This window comes from Furipterus horrens, unplaced genomic scaffold, assembly GCF_987537825.1.
Source record: "Furipterus horrens unplaced genomic scaffold, mFurHor1.1.pri manual_scaffold_8, whole genome shotgun sequence".
Lineage (NCBI taxonomy): Eukaryota > Metazoa > Chordata > Mammalia > Chiroptera > Furipteridae > Furipterus > Furipterus horrens.
In genome coordinates this window covers 94,624,796-94,640,809 of record NW_028327178.1, presented here as the reverse complement: position 1 = coordinate 94,640,809, position 16,014 = coordinate 94,624,796, and the positions used below count along the sequence as shown (strand labels likewise).

General features: G+C 53.7%; 1 protein-coding gene across 1 annotated transcript in view; it reads right to left on the bottom strand.

Annotated features, from left to right (window-relative positions):
- VSTM2L (V-set and transmembrane domain containing 2 like) overlaps positions 1-14,329 on the bottom strand; it is a 31,053-nt gene extending 16,724 nt beyond the window's left edge. The window contains exon 1 of the mRNA XM_090285286.1: positions 13,966-14,329. Coding sequence (XP_090141412.1) covers positions 13,966-14,086 — 121 coding nt within the window. The 5' untranslated portion in view covers positions 14,087-14,329. The remainder of the gene's footprint in view (positions 1-13,965) is intronic.
- Positions 14,330-16,014: the final 1,685 nt, after the last annotated feature.

The window sequence follows — 16,014 nt, the reverse complement described above, 5'->3', positions numbered from 1 at the left end:
CCTCCCATGAAGCTCGGACCAGGCCTTGGCCCTCAGGGGGCCCACAGACCACAGACCACACACACAGACCAGTGACTGGTGTATGGACAACAAGTGGCCGGGACTGAGCCTAGATCACCATGTATGTTTGTTCAGGACGTGCACCATTCACATAGCTGTGCAAGGTGCCAGTGCTAGGAGAGGGAAAGGCAAGCCTCTGTATGCCCGGAGAGTCAGGGAGGGCTTCTAGGAGGAGGGGGCATACTTAAACTTGAAGGCTGAGTGGGGTTTGAACAGTCGGGAGCTCAGAACAGGAAGGGCATACCAGGGAGAGAGTTCCCCAAGTTTAACCTTTTGGGGACCACCCTCGCCATTTCTGCAGGACCCCTGTATCACCTACACTATAATTTACTTGCTAGTTATTTTCAAAACATCTTTCCCTTTTTACTGAAAGAAATTTCAGCTTAAAAGGAGACTTTTATTACTACCATAAACGGAAAATCAGCATCACCTGCCATAAATAGAGGGTAACCGTAAAAATAAACACTATGAAAACCAAACAGCCTTCGTAAATTCTGGCCAGGAAGGGTTGTTTATTGAAGGCTACAAGCCTCAATCTCCATTTTCTCCCATTAACAAGGGAGACAGGCGAGAGAGAGAGGCGTTCAGTTCAGAGCAGCACCAAGCAGGCTTTCTTCTTGATGAGAAGGGGTCTGGAGTGCAGGTCAGCATCCCCCACCACCATGACCCAGGGGGCAGCCACCTCCACCACCGTCACAGGCTCTGGCTTCCTCTAAGATCTTGCTTGCACTGCTCATGCACCTGGAAGCCTTTTTTGGCCACTCACCTACCAGAATCCTACTGACTGTTCTAGCCTGGTTCACAGCGCAGCATCCTGTCTGATTCATCATAAGGTTCCCTGGGCCTTGCACGTGGTGAGGACGAACACCTATTTTAGGAGCCGGGAGGTCCGAATGCTGGCTCATAGAATGAATGAACAAAGAAATGAACGGAGGACTCTCTTATGGTCTGCGTTGCCCAACTGGAGAAGGAACTTCCTGAGGCATTGATTTCTCTCCCCAAATGGAGAAAGAACATTATTTTTGTCTTAAAACAAACATGAATATATTATGGAATAGAATACAAAATTTATGAATTTTAAATGAAATAGGAGACATCAAAGAAACATTAGCTGTGCTGGGGAGTTGTTTACTTTCCTGCCTGGGGCGAACCCCGCAGTCAGGAGCCTCCTTTCTGTCCCATGCAATCCCAGGCCTTGTTCATCTCTGCAGCCTCAGGGGTCCCAGACCATGCTCTGTGCAAGGGAGTGTTGAGGTGTGGGCTAAAGGGGGATGGGGACCAGGAGGAAGGAGAAAGAATGGGGAGGAGGGTGGAGCCCAGGATTCAAAGGCGAGGACCCAGGTTGCAGCTCCGCCTGGACTTGCTTTGTGGCTTTGTGTAAGTTCCTTCACTTCTCTGAGCATTGGTTCCCACATGTGTCATGGCTTAAAGGCTTATTTTGAAGATTAAATGAACTAATGTACATGAAGAGCCTATTTCAGGGTGTAGGACACAGGGGAGCCTCAATACTCACTCCCTGCTGATGTTTTTTGTTTTGTTTTGTTTTTTAAATTGATTTAGAGATAGGGGAAGGGAGGGAGAAAGAGAGGGAGAGAAACATCTATTGGTTGCACCCAAGCTGAGAACCAAACCCACAACCCAGGCATGGGCCCTGGCTGGGAATTGAACTGGCAACCTTTCGGTTTGCAGGACAATGCCCAATCAACTGAGTCACACCGGCCAGGGTCCCCTGCTGAGTTTTAGACACACATACAAGCACATTCACCCAGGTGGAGTCCCTGCCCAGCCCCAGCTGATTAGGAAGGGAGGCTGTCCTATCCAATAAAAAATAAAATAGCTAACATTTTTGAGCACTTACTATGTGCCAAATGCCTGGTGATGCTGTGCCTTGGTTTCTTCATCTGTAAAATGGGGATAATAACAACAAGTACCCCGAAAGGTTGTTGTAAGTATTAAATGAGTTAAGGTTTATAAAGTGGACAGCCTGGCACAAAGTATATGCTAGAGCTGTTTCCTTATTTAGTGAGTTGGTTTCAATTGAAGTGAAATTCACAAGACATAAAATTAACCATTTTAAAGTGAACAAATCAATGACATTTAATGCATTCACAATATTGTGCAACCACCACCTCTGTCTTGTCCCAAAACATTTCCATCCCCCCAAAAGGAAACCCTGTAGCAATTTAAGCAGTCTCTCTCCAACCCCTAGCAACCACCAGGCTGCCTTCTGTCTCTGTGGGTTTGCCTGTGCTGAATATTTCACATAAAAGGAATCATAAAATCTGTGGTCTTTGGGGATCAGCTTTTTTTCACTTAGCATAATGTTTTTTGAGGTTCATCCACATTGTAGCATGTATCATATATCATACCTTTTTATAGAAGTGTTTCTTGAATAAAATATCCCACCAAACCCTCCAAACAACATGGAAGTAGTCACTATCATCATTCTCCTTTCCTTACAGATGAGGAGACTGAGGCACAGAGAGGGTGGGGACTTGCCCAGGTCCCCTGCCAGGCAGCCCTGACACAGCCAGGAGAGCGGGGCTGGCAGCTGGGGCTGGGGGCAGGGTGCCTCCCAAGGCCACTGGCACATATTGAGGGAGACAGCAGTGGAATTGCAAATCTAGGGAGATTTAAGGAGAGTGAAAATATCCTGGCACTTGCAGGAGTGTGGGAGTTGAGCAGGTTTCCCCAGTGGAATTCCCGCCTCTGCTTCCCACATGACTGGGCTACAGGGAGTGCAAAGGGCTGGGAGGGAGAGAGGCAAGCGTGCATGTGCAGAGAGCCAGAAGGCAAATAGGCATTTCTTTTCATCCTCACCTGAACATCCCGCAAAGTCAGTGGGGTGAGCCCTTTGCACCAACAGCCTGCGAGGCTCAGAGGGGTTGAGTGGGGGACAGGACTCGAGCCCAAAGCCCAGGCATGTCCTCATCCAGGCTGCCTGCCAGAGGCAGAGAGGGCTGAATAGAGGAAGCAAAGGGACCCCAGAACTGAACATCCCCAGATCCACTGAGGAGGAGAAAGAACAGTGAGATATGTGGGGAGGCACCAGGGCGGAACCAGGGAGGGCCAGGGCCGTGGAGAACAGTCGAAGGGGAGACACAGAGATGAGAGCACCAGAAAACCAGGCGCAGAGACCAAGAGAAGGAGAGAAACTCAGGCAGATCCCAAGGATGCCCCAGAGCAGAGGAGGCTGCCCCACAGGCAGGGGCAGGGGACAGAGTGACCACGCTGCCCCACCCCTTGCAGAAGCTGGCCTGGGTGGGCCCAGTCTCCCACTTCTGAGCCTCTTCCCCTTCTGCCCATTTGTGTTTGGGAAACCCAATATTGCAGCAGTAAATACATGGGCTCTGGAATCAGGCTGACCCAGATTTAAATCCCAAGTGCACTTTCTCATGGTGGGCCCATCTCTGAGCCTCAGTTTCCTCATCTGTAAAATGGGTAATGTGGGGACTCAATGGGGTCATACACACCTGTAAGTGTCTGGCACATAGTGGGCTCCATGGAGCATTATTATGGTGTCGTGATGATCAGACTGCCTCTTACTGGCTGGTCTTGCTCCAGCTTCTCCATTCCCAAAGTTCCCACCTTCCCTTTCCCCACCTGGAAGACTGGCCTGGTCTGGACTTTCAAACACAAGGACTATTCTAGACCCAGAGAATCCCTAGTTGAAGGGTTCTGCCCCTCCCCAGGGCCTTTGCCCTTATGTTCCCTCTGCCTGGGAGGGGATTTAACAGAAGCAGCGGAGCCAGGATGCGGCTCGGGGCACCCAGCAGCTAGCTGGAGTTCAGGGGCCACTGCTGGGGTCTCTGGGGGACATAATGAGACCAGCTGGTGAGTCTCGGGGCCCCTGCCCCAGAGGCCTTCCTGTCTGCTGACAGCCAGCCTGCCCTCCCCACTTTCCTCGCCCGTGCCTGCCTGAGACCATTAGTGCTGTTCTGTTTTTAGCGCTATTTCCACTACCATGCACTCTGGCCGCCAGGCCTCCATTAGGGACCCTTTCCCAGGGCCGATGACAGCCAGCAAACAGCTCCCCAGCGAGCTAGCTGTAATTGCTGCAGCCTCTGAGGCCGGAAATCATTTTTTTAAACCTCACAAAGCAAAACAGACACCCTGCCCTCTGCTCTCGCCTTCCCTGCCTCAGCTAGGAGCCAAGCCTGAGGGTTCTAATAAAGGGTTTCAGTCAAGACCTCCAACCCCAAGAGACACCCTTATTGTGCCAGGCCGGGGGGAGAACAAAGCCGAGGCTCTGCTCCCTTGCTCTGAACTAGGTGTGGGCCCTGGCCCGCTGCACCTCTCCAGGCCTTGGTTTCCTCCTCTGCGAGATGGGTATGTGGACGGCTGTCTGGGGCGCCAGATGGGGTGGTCGTTGCAAGGCTCTGACAGGAGGTCATGGCCTCTCTGAGGAGCTGCATGAAGCATGAAGAAGAGAGCCAGAGGGCAGGAGAGGTCACAGAGAGGCTGCCAGGGGGGAGAAATTGCTTGGGAAAAGGTCCTGAGGAGGAAGGAGCTTGGTGTGCTCAGCACTAGAAAAGACACTGGTGTACCTACCCACATGTATGTACGTGCACAGCCCCTCCCCCCCCCAACGTTTCCATTGTCCCCTGGACACTGCGGGCAGCCCCAGCCAGCATCTGGTGAGCCCACAAACTCAGCCCTTCCCCAGGAAGCAGCCTCTCCTCTCCGGTTAGCCACTCCAGCCTCCAAGTCCTTTGCCACTTTCTACTTGCATGGCCACACCCACCCAAACACCAGCCACACCCTGTGCCTTCTCCACTTAGGAAACTTTCAGGGCTGCCCCGTCTCTGGAGATCAAGACCAAGCTTCATAGCCTGCTTTGTCAGATATGCGTGACTCTCCAGACCATCAGGCCAGGCTCACCTCAGCCCTGAAGATCCCTGGGTACAGGCTAAGAAGGACCTCCTCCAGGAAGTCCTCCCTGACTGCACCAGGACACAGTGACCACCCATTGGAAACCTGCAGAGACCTCCCTTGGAATGGCTTACCTGACCATGCCCTGTTTCCTGGGCTTTCATCTCTAGTTTCCTGCTCTCTATTATCTCTCCCCAACACCCATCCTTGAAGACACTTATTCACTAAGGGGAAAACGAATGAAGCTTTGTTCCAGAGACTGCTCCAGATCATGTGAGAGGGCTGTGAGGGAAGGGAAGGACTCCAGGTCCACACCTGGCCCTGCTGCACGCTTTCCCTGTGTCCTGGGGCCAGCCCAGGCTTCTCTCTGGACCTCAGCTCCCCTGACTCCCACCCCCAGTGTGATGAAGGCTGCTTCTCCTGAGGACCATAGGTAGGCTTTGGGGCCTCAACCAACCCTCTAAAACTCTGCAAAACAGTGTGGCATGTTTCTGAGGAAACGATCTAGTTTTCATCAGCTTCTCAAGAGGACTGTGACCTCCAAAATAATTAGGAACCAGTACTCTAGACAAGCTCCAGTGTCCCTTGCAGCTTCACCATTTGGTCATTCATTCTTTTATTCACTTCGTTCATTCAACCGACATTTCTTGAGTGCCTGCTCCGTGTGGAAGCCATAACGTATACACAATATATGTATGTATAATCCAGAGGTGACACGTGAAGAGAGGGGTGTGCGTGTGTGTATGTGCGCATGTGTGCACGCACAGAGAGACAGAGAGAGGGCGGAGGTGAGAAGGAGGAGATGGGCACAGCAGGCACAGAGAAAGGGACAAAGATGAAAAGAGATTTAAAGACAGAGAGAGACAGAGATAGAGAGACCCAGAGGGAGACAGACAAACCAAGGGAGAGAAAGATCCAGAGTATGAGGGGCAGGCAGAGCAGTTGTCACAGATGGGCACTGCCAGCCCCCCTAATTGATAGCTCTGAGTGATGCCCCCTCTCCCAGCTCCAGCTTTAACCTTCCAGATGCTCCCAGAGCCTCTATGCTCTGTCCCAAGGGCAACAGCTTGGAGGGGGGCAGGGAGGCTGGTATAGAAGCAAAGGCTGCTGGGCAGAGGAAAGCAGCCTGGCCAGGACGCTAAAGGACCACTCAGGCTCCTTCCCACCCTGCCGCAGCTTCTCAAGTCACACATGATCAATCACCCAAACACACTCACTGCAGACACTCGCTCATACAGAAACACCAGCCTCTTCTTAAACACCCAGGCAGGTGCAGCCAGGGTCCCACCACTTCCCACTGACCTAGGAGCCCAAGCTCTCAGACCTGTGCTCTTTCAGCCAGAGCCAGGCCTGCTCAGCATTTTGGCATCAGGAACCCTGAGAGAATCAGATGAAGTCAGGGTGCTGCTCTGGAAGAGAGCACCTGCCCACACACCCACCCATTTTGGCAGCCAGGAGCAGGTCAGATGAGCGGGTTGAGAACTCTGCTCCGCAGTCCACAAGCTGGACTTGAACCTGGTTTTGCCACTCAACAACGCTGTGCCCTCAGGCAAGTGGCACCAGTCCCGTAAGCCTCAGTGTCCTCATCTGTAAAATGGGAGTGCCCTCCTCACAGGGCATGTAAGGATTAACTGGGAGGAGGGAGGGGAAATGGTAGGCACAGAAAATGCCTGATGAGCGCTGGCTGGTATTTCTGTTCACAGACTCCGAAGGCCACTGAGAGCTGAGCACCAAGGGCTGGATGGAATTCCATGCTACCAGTGGCTCCATCCTCACCTGCTGACTGGAGGACAAAGGATAGAGGGGAGGATACTGATGGAAGAATTCTACGCGCTTTGAGCTAGGGGAACTCAGCATGGTACAGGTGGGGAAACTGAGGCCCAGGGGCCTGCCAGCCACCCAGAAGACAGAGCAGGGGAGGGTGGATAAAAACCCAAGGTCCATTTCTGCTGCCCCAACTCTGGCACTTTAACTCAGAGGTGAAGTGAAAGGAGTCACTGCCCCCACCCCTCAACACCAGAGACGACAAAGGACCCCAGCCCCACCATGTCCCCTGTGTGAGGCCAGGTGTCCTTTGAGTTGGGAGCTCCGCCCATGTAGGCCTTTGTCCCTGCACCATCACTAAATTGCTGTGTGACAGACAGATTTTTTATTAACCACCCACTGTGTTCTGGCTTCTGCCCACTTCTCCAGTTTTGGCTCCTTTGGGAAATAAAGCAGGAATCCCCTCTGTAACATCTCTAGCTAATAACTGGTGGGGTCCAGCTTGCTCACCTTCTGTGCTGAGCAGTCGGTTACTGGATACCCTCACTGCCCAGGGGTGAGTGCCCTTCTCCAGGCTGGACATCATCTCTGCTTCTTAACTCTTAGCACAATTTATGCACATATTTTTTTATAGCTTTAGTTGTCTGAGCAAGAACCTTATCTGTCTTCTTCACTGATGTGTCTCCAGTGCCTAAAAGAACCTGATAGATGGCATGTGCTCAATCAATGTTTGTTGAATGAATGAATGAATGAATGCTCAAACTTCCAATACATAGCAGCAGCCCCAGTATGAGGAGTAGGGAGTGTGAGGTGGGAGGGGTCCCCAGTCCTGTCATTCCCACACATGACATGCCTGTATACCACCTGTACAATTACATCCTTAATGTCTTCCTATAAACTAACCCACTATGTTTTTAATATCCCCGTTAGTCTCATCCTAAGCAATCATGTCCATGAAATCACAGTTTGAATGTGCTGGTTATATTTTTCTAATCTACATTAAAATAAATGTATAACTATTAAAATAAAAGAGGTTTGTCTGGATTCTGCCTGAAATCATCTCTCAGGTAGATCCCGATCTTCCTGAGGGCCCCTGGGAATCTTGAAGAAAGGTTTTGAGGGGGCAGGTGAGCTATTTCCAGAGACTTCTCTGCTTGCTTCCAGGAAGGGGAGGGGACACAGTGGTGGGCAGGGACCTGGAGGGACAGCAGTCCCACCTCACTTCTGCACAGTACCAGGTACTGGAGGGAGCCACTGGGTGGGCTGTGGATCCCGTGTCACCAGGTGGTAGAAGGATAGATTTCTTTCCTCAGGGACACCACCACCCCTTTTCTGATAGAAGAGTCTCATCAGGGTCTGGGAGACAAGGACACACCCTAAAACCCCATTACCCTACAGGCTGTAGCATCTCATGCGCCCCGGTGCACTGGGGCTGGAGCTGCCCACTACAAGGTGAAATCAGCCTTACCTACCCCGGGATGTCCTTGCTGTGGGCAATAGAGACGAGGAAGGGCTCCAATTCTGTGATTTTTCTACTAAAAACCTGCGTTTCTTATGCAATTAAAATTACGCGAATATTTAAAACACTAACTTGGAGTGAGCAAAAGTGTATGAATTTGAACCTCTGCCTTGTGCTTCTTGCCATCTGTTCATTCCCTGCCACCTCCTTGTGCTGGACATTATAGTGGGTGCCAGGGCACAAGGGACTCTTTAAAAAAAAGAAAAGAAAAGAAAAGAAAAATATTTTATTTATTTATTTTTTAGAGACAGTGGAAGGGAGGAATAAGGAGAGAAACAGCAATGTGAGAGAGAAACATTGGGGCCAAACCTGCAACCCATGCATGTGCCCTGACTGGGAATTGAACTGGTGACGTTTTGCTTTGTGGGACGATGCCCAACCCACTGAGCCACACCAGTCAGAGCAGGACACAAGGGACTCTTGACCTGTCCCTGCCCTGGAGCCCTCAGTCAGTACAATGGGGAGGGGGTGAGAGTGCCCAATTACTGGTCCCTGTGTGTCCAGCTGGCCCCAAACTCCTGGTAAGGCTGACTCTTCCCACAACCCCATCAACAACTGCTTTGGTTCCTAAAGTCCAAGCTTCATGCCACCACCTTTCCTCGCTTTCTGACACCCACCCACAGATGGGCACTTAGGTCACTGTTCGCACCACATACACCCCCTCCCCACCCATTTGATTTTCTCAATCTCAGAGGGCAGTTGGAAGGTCACCGAGGCAGGATTTCCTCTGGACTTGTCACTTCTGCTGCTCCCCTCCCACACTCAGTGCGGAAAGTGGAGGTCATTGCATCCCCCTACCTCTCCCTCCTCCTCTCTGGAACCCAACTGCTCTGTGAATGCATACGCTGCAGCCACCTTCCTGGGTTCAAATCCAGGCTCCTACACTACACTTGCTGGGTACATGACATTGGGCAAACCTTTCAACCCCACCCCCACTCCCCCAGGGAAAGTCCCCTCCTCTTAGGGTTCTTCTGAGGATCCAATGAGATGATGCCATTTAAGGCCCTCGCATGACACTCAATGAACACTTGCTTCCCTATATTTCTCTCCATATTTGTACAGACTTGGATAAGGTGATTCCAAACGCCAAATACCTCCCAGGAAACTTGGGGCAAATGCCCTCTTGCCCATGGCCTCAGTGTTCCCCTCTGTGAAGGGGGTTGAGGAAAATGGTCCAAGGGGCCTTGCTGGCTGGGTCTGAGCCCTGGTGATTCATTCCAAGTGCTCCATCTCCTGCCCTGGCAGCTGGTGGGTGGGAAGGGACCGCTCTCCCATCAACCTTGACCCTGTCCTCTTGTTTGTCAGGACACTTCCCCAACACCCCTGCTGTCACCATGGCGATGAGCAGAATTCCCCATCCGGCTGGCTGCCAGCAGCTCCCCTTGCATGGGGAAAGGCCACAGGAGCCGCTGATAGGCAAGGTGTCAAAACCAATTGGTGTGAAGGACTTGGGGAAAACCGCTTGTGAGGGCCAATTCCCCACAGGAGGCTGGGAAACCCTCAGCCCAAGGCGGAGTGTTTACGGGCATAATTGATAGAATAATCACCAACACCCGAGACAACGGTGGGCCCATTTTTAACATCATAACCTTCGGAAGACAGTATTCAATTTTCTCCATCTCCCAGCCACCAAACTAGCCAGCCTATTGACGGTGAGATACCACCAGTTTGGTAAGGAACACGAAAAAGCCACAGTCATTTTTCAGTGCACAAGCTGTTTGCCAAATAGCCCAGCACCCCCTGCTTCCTCCAGCACCCCACTGCTCCCTCCTGGCAACAGAGAACCTCAGGACAGTGAATCGCTCAATGAACAAAGCACCAGGCCAAGTCAAAATCTTTGTCTGCATTGAGGTGGATTAATAATTGAAGGTGTGCTGGCCTAGGTGTGTGTGTGTCTGTGTGTGTGTGTCTGTGTGCATGTGGTGTGTGGCAGGGCAGGGTGGGAGAATGGATGTTGGCTGCAGTGTAACAAACATCTCCTCTCAGGACCCACATACCTGCTCCAGCCTGGACCTCTCCCTCTCCTGCAAAACCAGACCAAACCAGCAGCGTCTGGCACCAGGCAACTTCACATCTCTATATGCCCATCAGGGTGAATACTTAAGGCAGTGGCTCCCAGACTCCAGTCTGCAGAAGAATTACCTGGGAAGCTTATTAAAATACAGATTCCAGGGTTCCAGTAATAATCATTTCAGCCAATGGGTCTGGGGAGACCCTGGGATCTGCATTTAATAAGCTCCCTGGGTGATTCCAAGGCAGCGGGTCTGCAAAGATCTTCACAAAGATCCAGCCTTGGACAAGTTCTGGAAAGGTTACTGGAAGAGTCCAACCCAGCTGACCTTTTCTCACTTGCATGTAGCCTCAGCAAGATCCTGCCACCTTTCTGAGCAGCTAGTTCCTCTTGGCAGAACCCACTGCTTTACCAGGTCCCTGGGGAGCTGGAAGGGAGTGCGCTTGGATGGAACTGCAGGGGAAGAAGTCTTGTCATGTGACCTGACCTGCCAAGCCCACCTCAAGGTTGTCCTGAAGGAGGAAGGCCCAGAACTGCCAGACACAGTTCTCATTGTAGGCACAGCTCTCCAGCTCTCTGCACAGACTTAGTGACCTTGGGCAAGTCATTGGTCCTCTCTGAACCTCAGGGTCCTCTTATGTCCAACACCAGCCTTCCATGAATAATGTCAGTGTTAATCAGTTAACACTGGCAGGGTTTGGCAGCAGCTAGCACATAGTAGGTGCTTCATAAATATTAGTTCCCTTTCCTCCCATCCCTACTGTGCTCATGGCCATGAGCTAATCCTTTTTGATAAGGAAAAATCAAAACAGCTGCTATTTAATGAGTACCTACTAGGAACAGATACTGCCCATCACTCCAGCTTCCAAATTCCTGATGCCTCCCTAAGTGGCATGCCCCATCCATTCCTCATTCAGTCCTTGTGCCTTTCAAAAGCCTTCTGCAAAGTGGGCTGAAGGGAGGTAGCAGGGAGATGAGAAGAGAGACAGATGTCCTTGAGGACCCATCTGACCACAGGCTCTCCCTGTGACAAGCCCTAGGTCGGGCAGGCAGAAGGCATTAGCCTGGCTGCTGGGCTGGGCTCCGATCGAGCTGGAGAGGTAAGCAGCCAGCAAGCTGTTGGAGTCAGTGGGGTCTCTCCCCAGGAGCCCCTGCTTCCAACCTCCACCCCCGCACCAGACATGGAGACACCTTCCTAACCCCGCCACATTTCCTGAATCAGCTGAGGACACACGGAGCCTCGGAATAATGAAACGATCAGGCTCCAATCTGCTAAACAGCAATTTCTGGGCTTTTTCAGCACACACAGCTTTTATCAAATTGGTATTCTCCTCCTGAACACAAATGGCTTATTAGACATGACCCACTTATTCACTGTGTCTCACTATCATTAATAACAGTTTTTTTTTCTGATTAAGTGAGTGGCTCCAAACCCTTCCTGTGGTGGCAGGCGCTTGGCCCCGCAGAGGGGCAGCCGCCGTGGGCTCTTCAGCAGCCACTACTTGATGACTTTGAACCTTGCGATATTAGGGAAATGCAGTCTGGCCCCTGCAGCATTGCCAGGCCTCTCATTTCTTGAGGGACAAAAGGAGCCCCAAAGGGGTGACTCATTTGCCAGAGCCACATTGGCAGTCGGTGGGAGAAGCCAGGTTCACTGGCAGTCAGTGCTGTGTCCTTTCCATTTAGTCCGTCCTCCTCTGGGCCATGTAGCTGACCTCCCCAGGGTTCAGAGGGGACAGAGGTGTGCCCCTAAGCACACCTGGCACCAGGGGGCAGGCAGAGACTGCTACTCAGAAAGCAAACCCTGCTTCGCCAGAGGGGACCACCTCGGGAACTCAAGAATAAGAATGGCACACAAATCCTTGGGGTCTGGTGCTCCACAGACAGGTGACCATAAACCTCAGAGCCCCAGTCCTTATATTTCTCGGGACTGCAAACTCAGGAAAGCCCTTCCTTGGAAAAACCTCCTAGAGCAAGTTTCAACTGTGCCAAGGAACTGAGGGAGCGAGGAGGGGAGCGGAAGGAGGAATTCCCTCCTGTGGATGGGAGGGAATCTGACAGGGAGATGAATGTCCTGGAAAAAGCGCTCTTTCCCGACAGGTCCTGGGGCCAGTCCCAGCTCAACCACTCATCCACCATGTGACCTTGGGCAAGTCCCTTCTCTCTGAGTCTTGGTTCCTCCACTTGGAAATTGAGGATCAGAATAACCCTTCCCCTATTTACCACTGCTCCAACCAGGCTGGCAGAACTTAGATAAGGGATATGAAGGGTGCATCAGTGATACATAGAGCAGTTACTATCAAGTGTGGTAGGGTAGAGAGTGCAGGGAATCCTAGTTTTCAAAAAGCAGAGACCCTGAGAAGAGCTTTGGAAGCTCCCATACCCCCTGGAGCAATCCCGCTCATTCGTCACACCCCGGTAAACTGTCACTGATTATCTATCCCAAGCCCCCACCTCATCCTAGAGCTTACTCAGTCCCATAAAAATAAATCACCCAGTTCTCTGTCCTTTGTGCAAACCTCCTCTCCCCGACCCTGGGCATACAGTGCCCAGCACTGGTGCTGAAGCCTCCCCCCACCCCCAGATTGGGGGCCTCTGCCAGGAAGGGATGAATGGGGAAGGGTCTCCATTTTATCTATGCCTTGGTCCCCATACTGGAGCTTGGCTCCTAGGGGACAGGGCCCCCCACTGCTGTCAGCCTCAGATGATCCAACTGCCGCCAACTTGGATTCCTCTGGGGCTAGAAGGAGCTCTGACACTTAGGCAGCCAGTGCTGGGAATGCTTGCTCCCTGGCTCCTGGGCGACTGGAGTTGAGATTTCTCACATTTCAGTTCTCAGAGGCTGAGGATGGCGGTGAGTGGCAGTACCTTAGAGAGGGGTGGCAGGGGCTTTCTGCCCTCCCCTAGAGGCAGAGAAAAACATCTGGTATGCTTTTTCCCCTTCCATGCCTTTGGCTAGAAGCAGGATCCCAACTATTCCAGTGTCTTTGAGGGGCTCCCACCAAGCCTCAGTCCCTGAGAAGCATCTACCCATGGGGCGGCTGCAGCCCCAGGCTACCAGTTCTCAAGACGCAGGGTCTTCGTCCCCTAGGTTTCCAGGTGGCATAAGGGACAAGTGTGGAGAGGGAGGGGACAAGGGCAGCTGTGGGGTTAAATCCACAAAGGGGAAAGGCAGACGGGCATGGAGAGGTGGGCGAGCAAAGTGTGTTCACAAGTGTGTGTATTTGTCAGTATGTCTGCAGGCGGGCAGGCAAGAGTTGTGCAGAGAGTGTGAGCCTGAATGCCAGCTGGCAGGGTGTGAGCCCACCAGCCCGTAGTGTCTGATGTGTGTGTGTGGTGGACATAAGTGCCAGTGCTTATGAGTGAGGAGGAGGCACTGAGGTGTCTGGAGATGTGTGAGGGTAGGAGTTGTGAGTGTGAGACGGCAGTGAGTGTGCCTCTGAGTGTGCCCGTGGCCGTGAACGTCTGTGTGGTCGTGGAGGTGTGTATCGGTGACAGTGGGTGTGTGGGGGGAGAAAGGGGCTCTCCGGGAGAGCTCGATCCATGTGCGCACGGTGTGCCCCCCCCCCCTCCGCAAGGGTGGCCAGGGTGCCAGGGTGAGTCCATGGACCCGGCAGAGGGCGCCCTGGAACTCCTGCCACGGCGAGCCCGGGTTCGAGCCCGGGGACCGCCAAGTTGAAGCGGCGAAGCCCGAATGGGGTTTGGTGGGGAAGTCCACGGGGGCGGCGACCGAACTCACCGTGGCCGGAGACGTGGTTGTCCCAGGGCGCGTGGCTGGCGGGCCGCGTGGCACCGCCGAGTTGCAGGAAAAGTGCCAGGTAGTGGAGGGCGCCCAGCGCCACCGCGAGCGGGGCCCCCATGGTGTGCGCTCGGGCCGGGGGCGCTACCGCCTCACATCGGGGCTCAGGAAACCGCAGACCCCGCGTCCGCCGTCCCCTGCCGGCTGCGGCCTGGCTGCCCGACTGCAACCGCTGCCCCTTGTCCGCTGAACCCGGCCCGACCCGGCCCCAGCCCTCGCCCAGCTCCGGCCCACCCCCGGCTGCTGGTAGCGAGCGCACGCCCAGCCGGCCGCCTCCGACTGCGGACTCTTCCCTTCCGCGGAAGGCCACTCTGCTCCGCGCTGCCGCCGCACCCCCGCCCTCTCACTCCCTCCCTCCCGCCCAGAGGAGGAGGTGGCGGAGGGATCTGCCGCTTGATTTATCATCAAAGTTTTGCCCAGGCTGGGATTTTTAAAGCGGTACCCGCAACGTCCCCCGCCCGAGAGCGCACGCAGGGGGCGGCATGGCATGGAGGGAGCCACCCCAGGGACCTGGTTCCCTCAAAACACAGAACAACTGGCTTCAGAAGCAGAAATACTAGGCAGCGGGATAAGGAAGAGAACCAGTCCACCCGCCGCCAGACCCAGCGCGCTGAGAGGGACTCCGAAACTTTGCTAGCAGGCCGGTGCCGGGGTCAGGGGGGCTGACGGGGGTAGAGGTGAAGGTGAGATAGGGTCGGAACCGGGGCTGGGGCCCAGGAGGCCTGGTTATAGTCCTGCCGCAGCCCCGGGCTTCCTGTGTGATCCTGTGCGGATGTCTGTCCCTGTCTGAACCTCAAGGTCTTCATCCGAGAAATGGGAATAATAGCTGCCTCCCAGGGCCGTGGTGAGGATTTACGAAATCGCGTGTGTATAGCATAATGCCGCCCTCACGATAGGAGCGCAGTAGATACTACTGTTCTTGTTCCCCTCTCTGGGACTCAGTTTTTGTGTCTCTAGAATGGGAGCTAGGCAGGCCAGCGGCTAGGGCTCCTTCTAGCCGAGCTGCTGGGCCCAGCGCAGTGGATTGGATCGCCCCCTTCTGGACCCGAGGGCTCCCTTCTTAGGACCGATGGGCTGAGATGAAATTTTGGGGCCGGGGGAGCATGATAAAGCCACTCCCGTTCCCAAGAGCAGGAATCCAACTGGATCCTCTGATCCCTTCCCTGACCGGCTTACCGGGGCTGTTGGGAGAGACGTTCAGTACCGACATAAGGGCGGACGTGTGGCCCATTTACAAGACGAGGAAGCATATTAAATTAGATAAGTCTGTTCTCCGAGGTCCCACAGCCAGTCTGGGGCGAGGTCGCTGACGCCCGGGCAAGATCCCTTCTTCTTTCATTCCTTGTCCTCGTTCCCGAGCGGCACTGTGCGCGGAGGTTTCAGCACCACCGAGCAGGACAGCGCCTTGAGGCCTCACCGACCCCGCGTTCGTCGGCCCTTAGATGTGAGGACTCAGCACTGTGGACAGAGCTACCGACTCCCTCGCCCGCCACCGCGGGGGTCAGCACCGCAGATGCCCGCTGTCCCCTCCATATCACAGTGAGTCCTCTGCATAGCCTTGCAGACAGCGCTACAAGTTTGAGAATGGGGCTCGAGCACGAGGTCAGCTCCCCGCCGCTCTGTCTTGACTCTGTCCCCGCCATCCCCCTTCCGATGTTATGGCGAGCAAGCACACCGGAAGGGGCCTGTGGTTGCCAGCTCATATCCAGTTCATTCAAAACCGGCCAGACCCCTGAAGTGTCGCGCACTTACAAATACTGTTTCAATACAACTGACAGGTCTACAGGCCCGCGGCGCGGCGCCGTTTCAGCACCGCGGACAGCTCCTCGCCGCCATCCCAGCTTCTTGGGCCCCCATTCGCTGGAGGAAGGGGACTTTTTCTTTTTCTTTCTTCTTTTTCTTCCAGATCGTTTCACTCCTCGCTTCCTCCCCACACAGAGGCGGTATTTAGTCTATCTGAGTATGGCCAGGTGTCTCCGGCTCTACAAA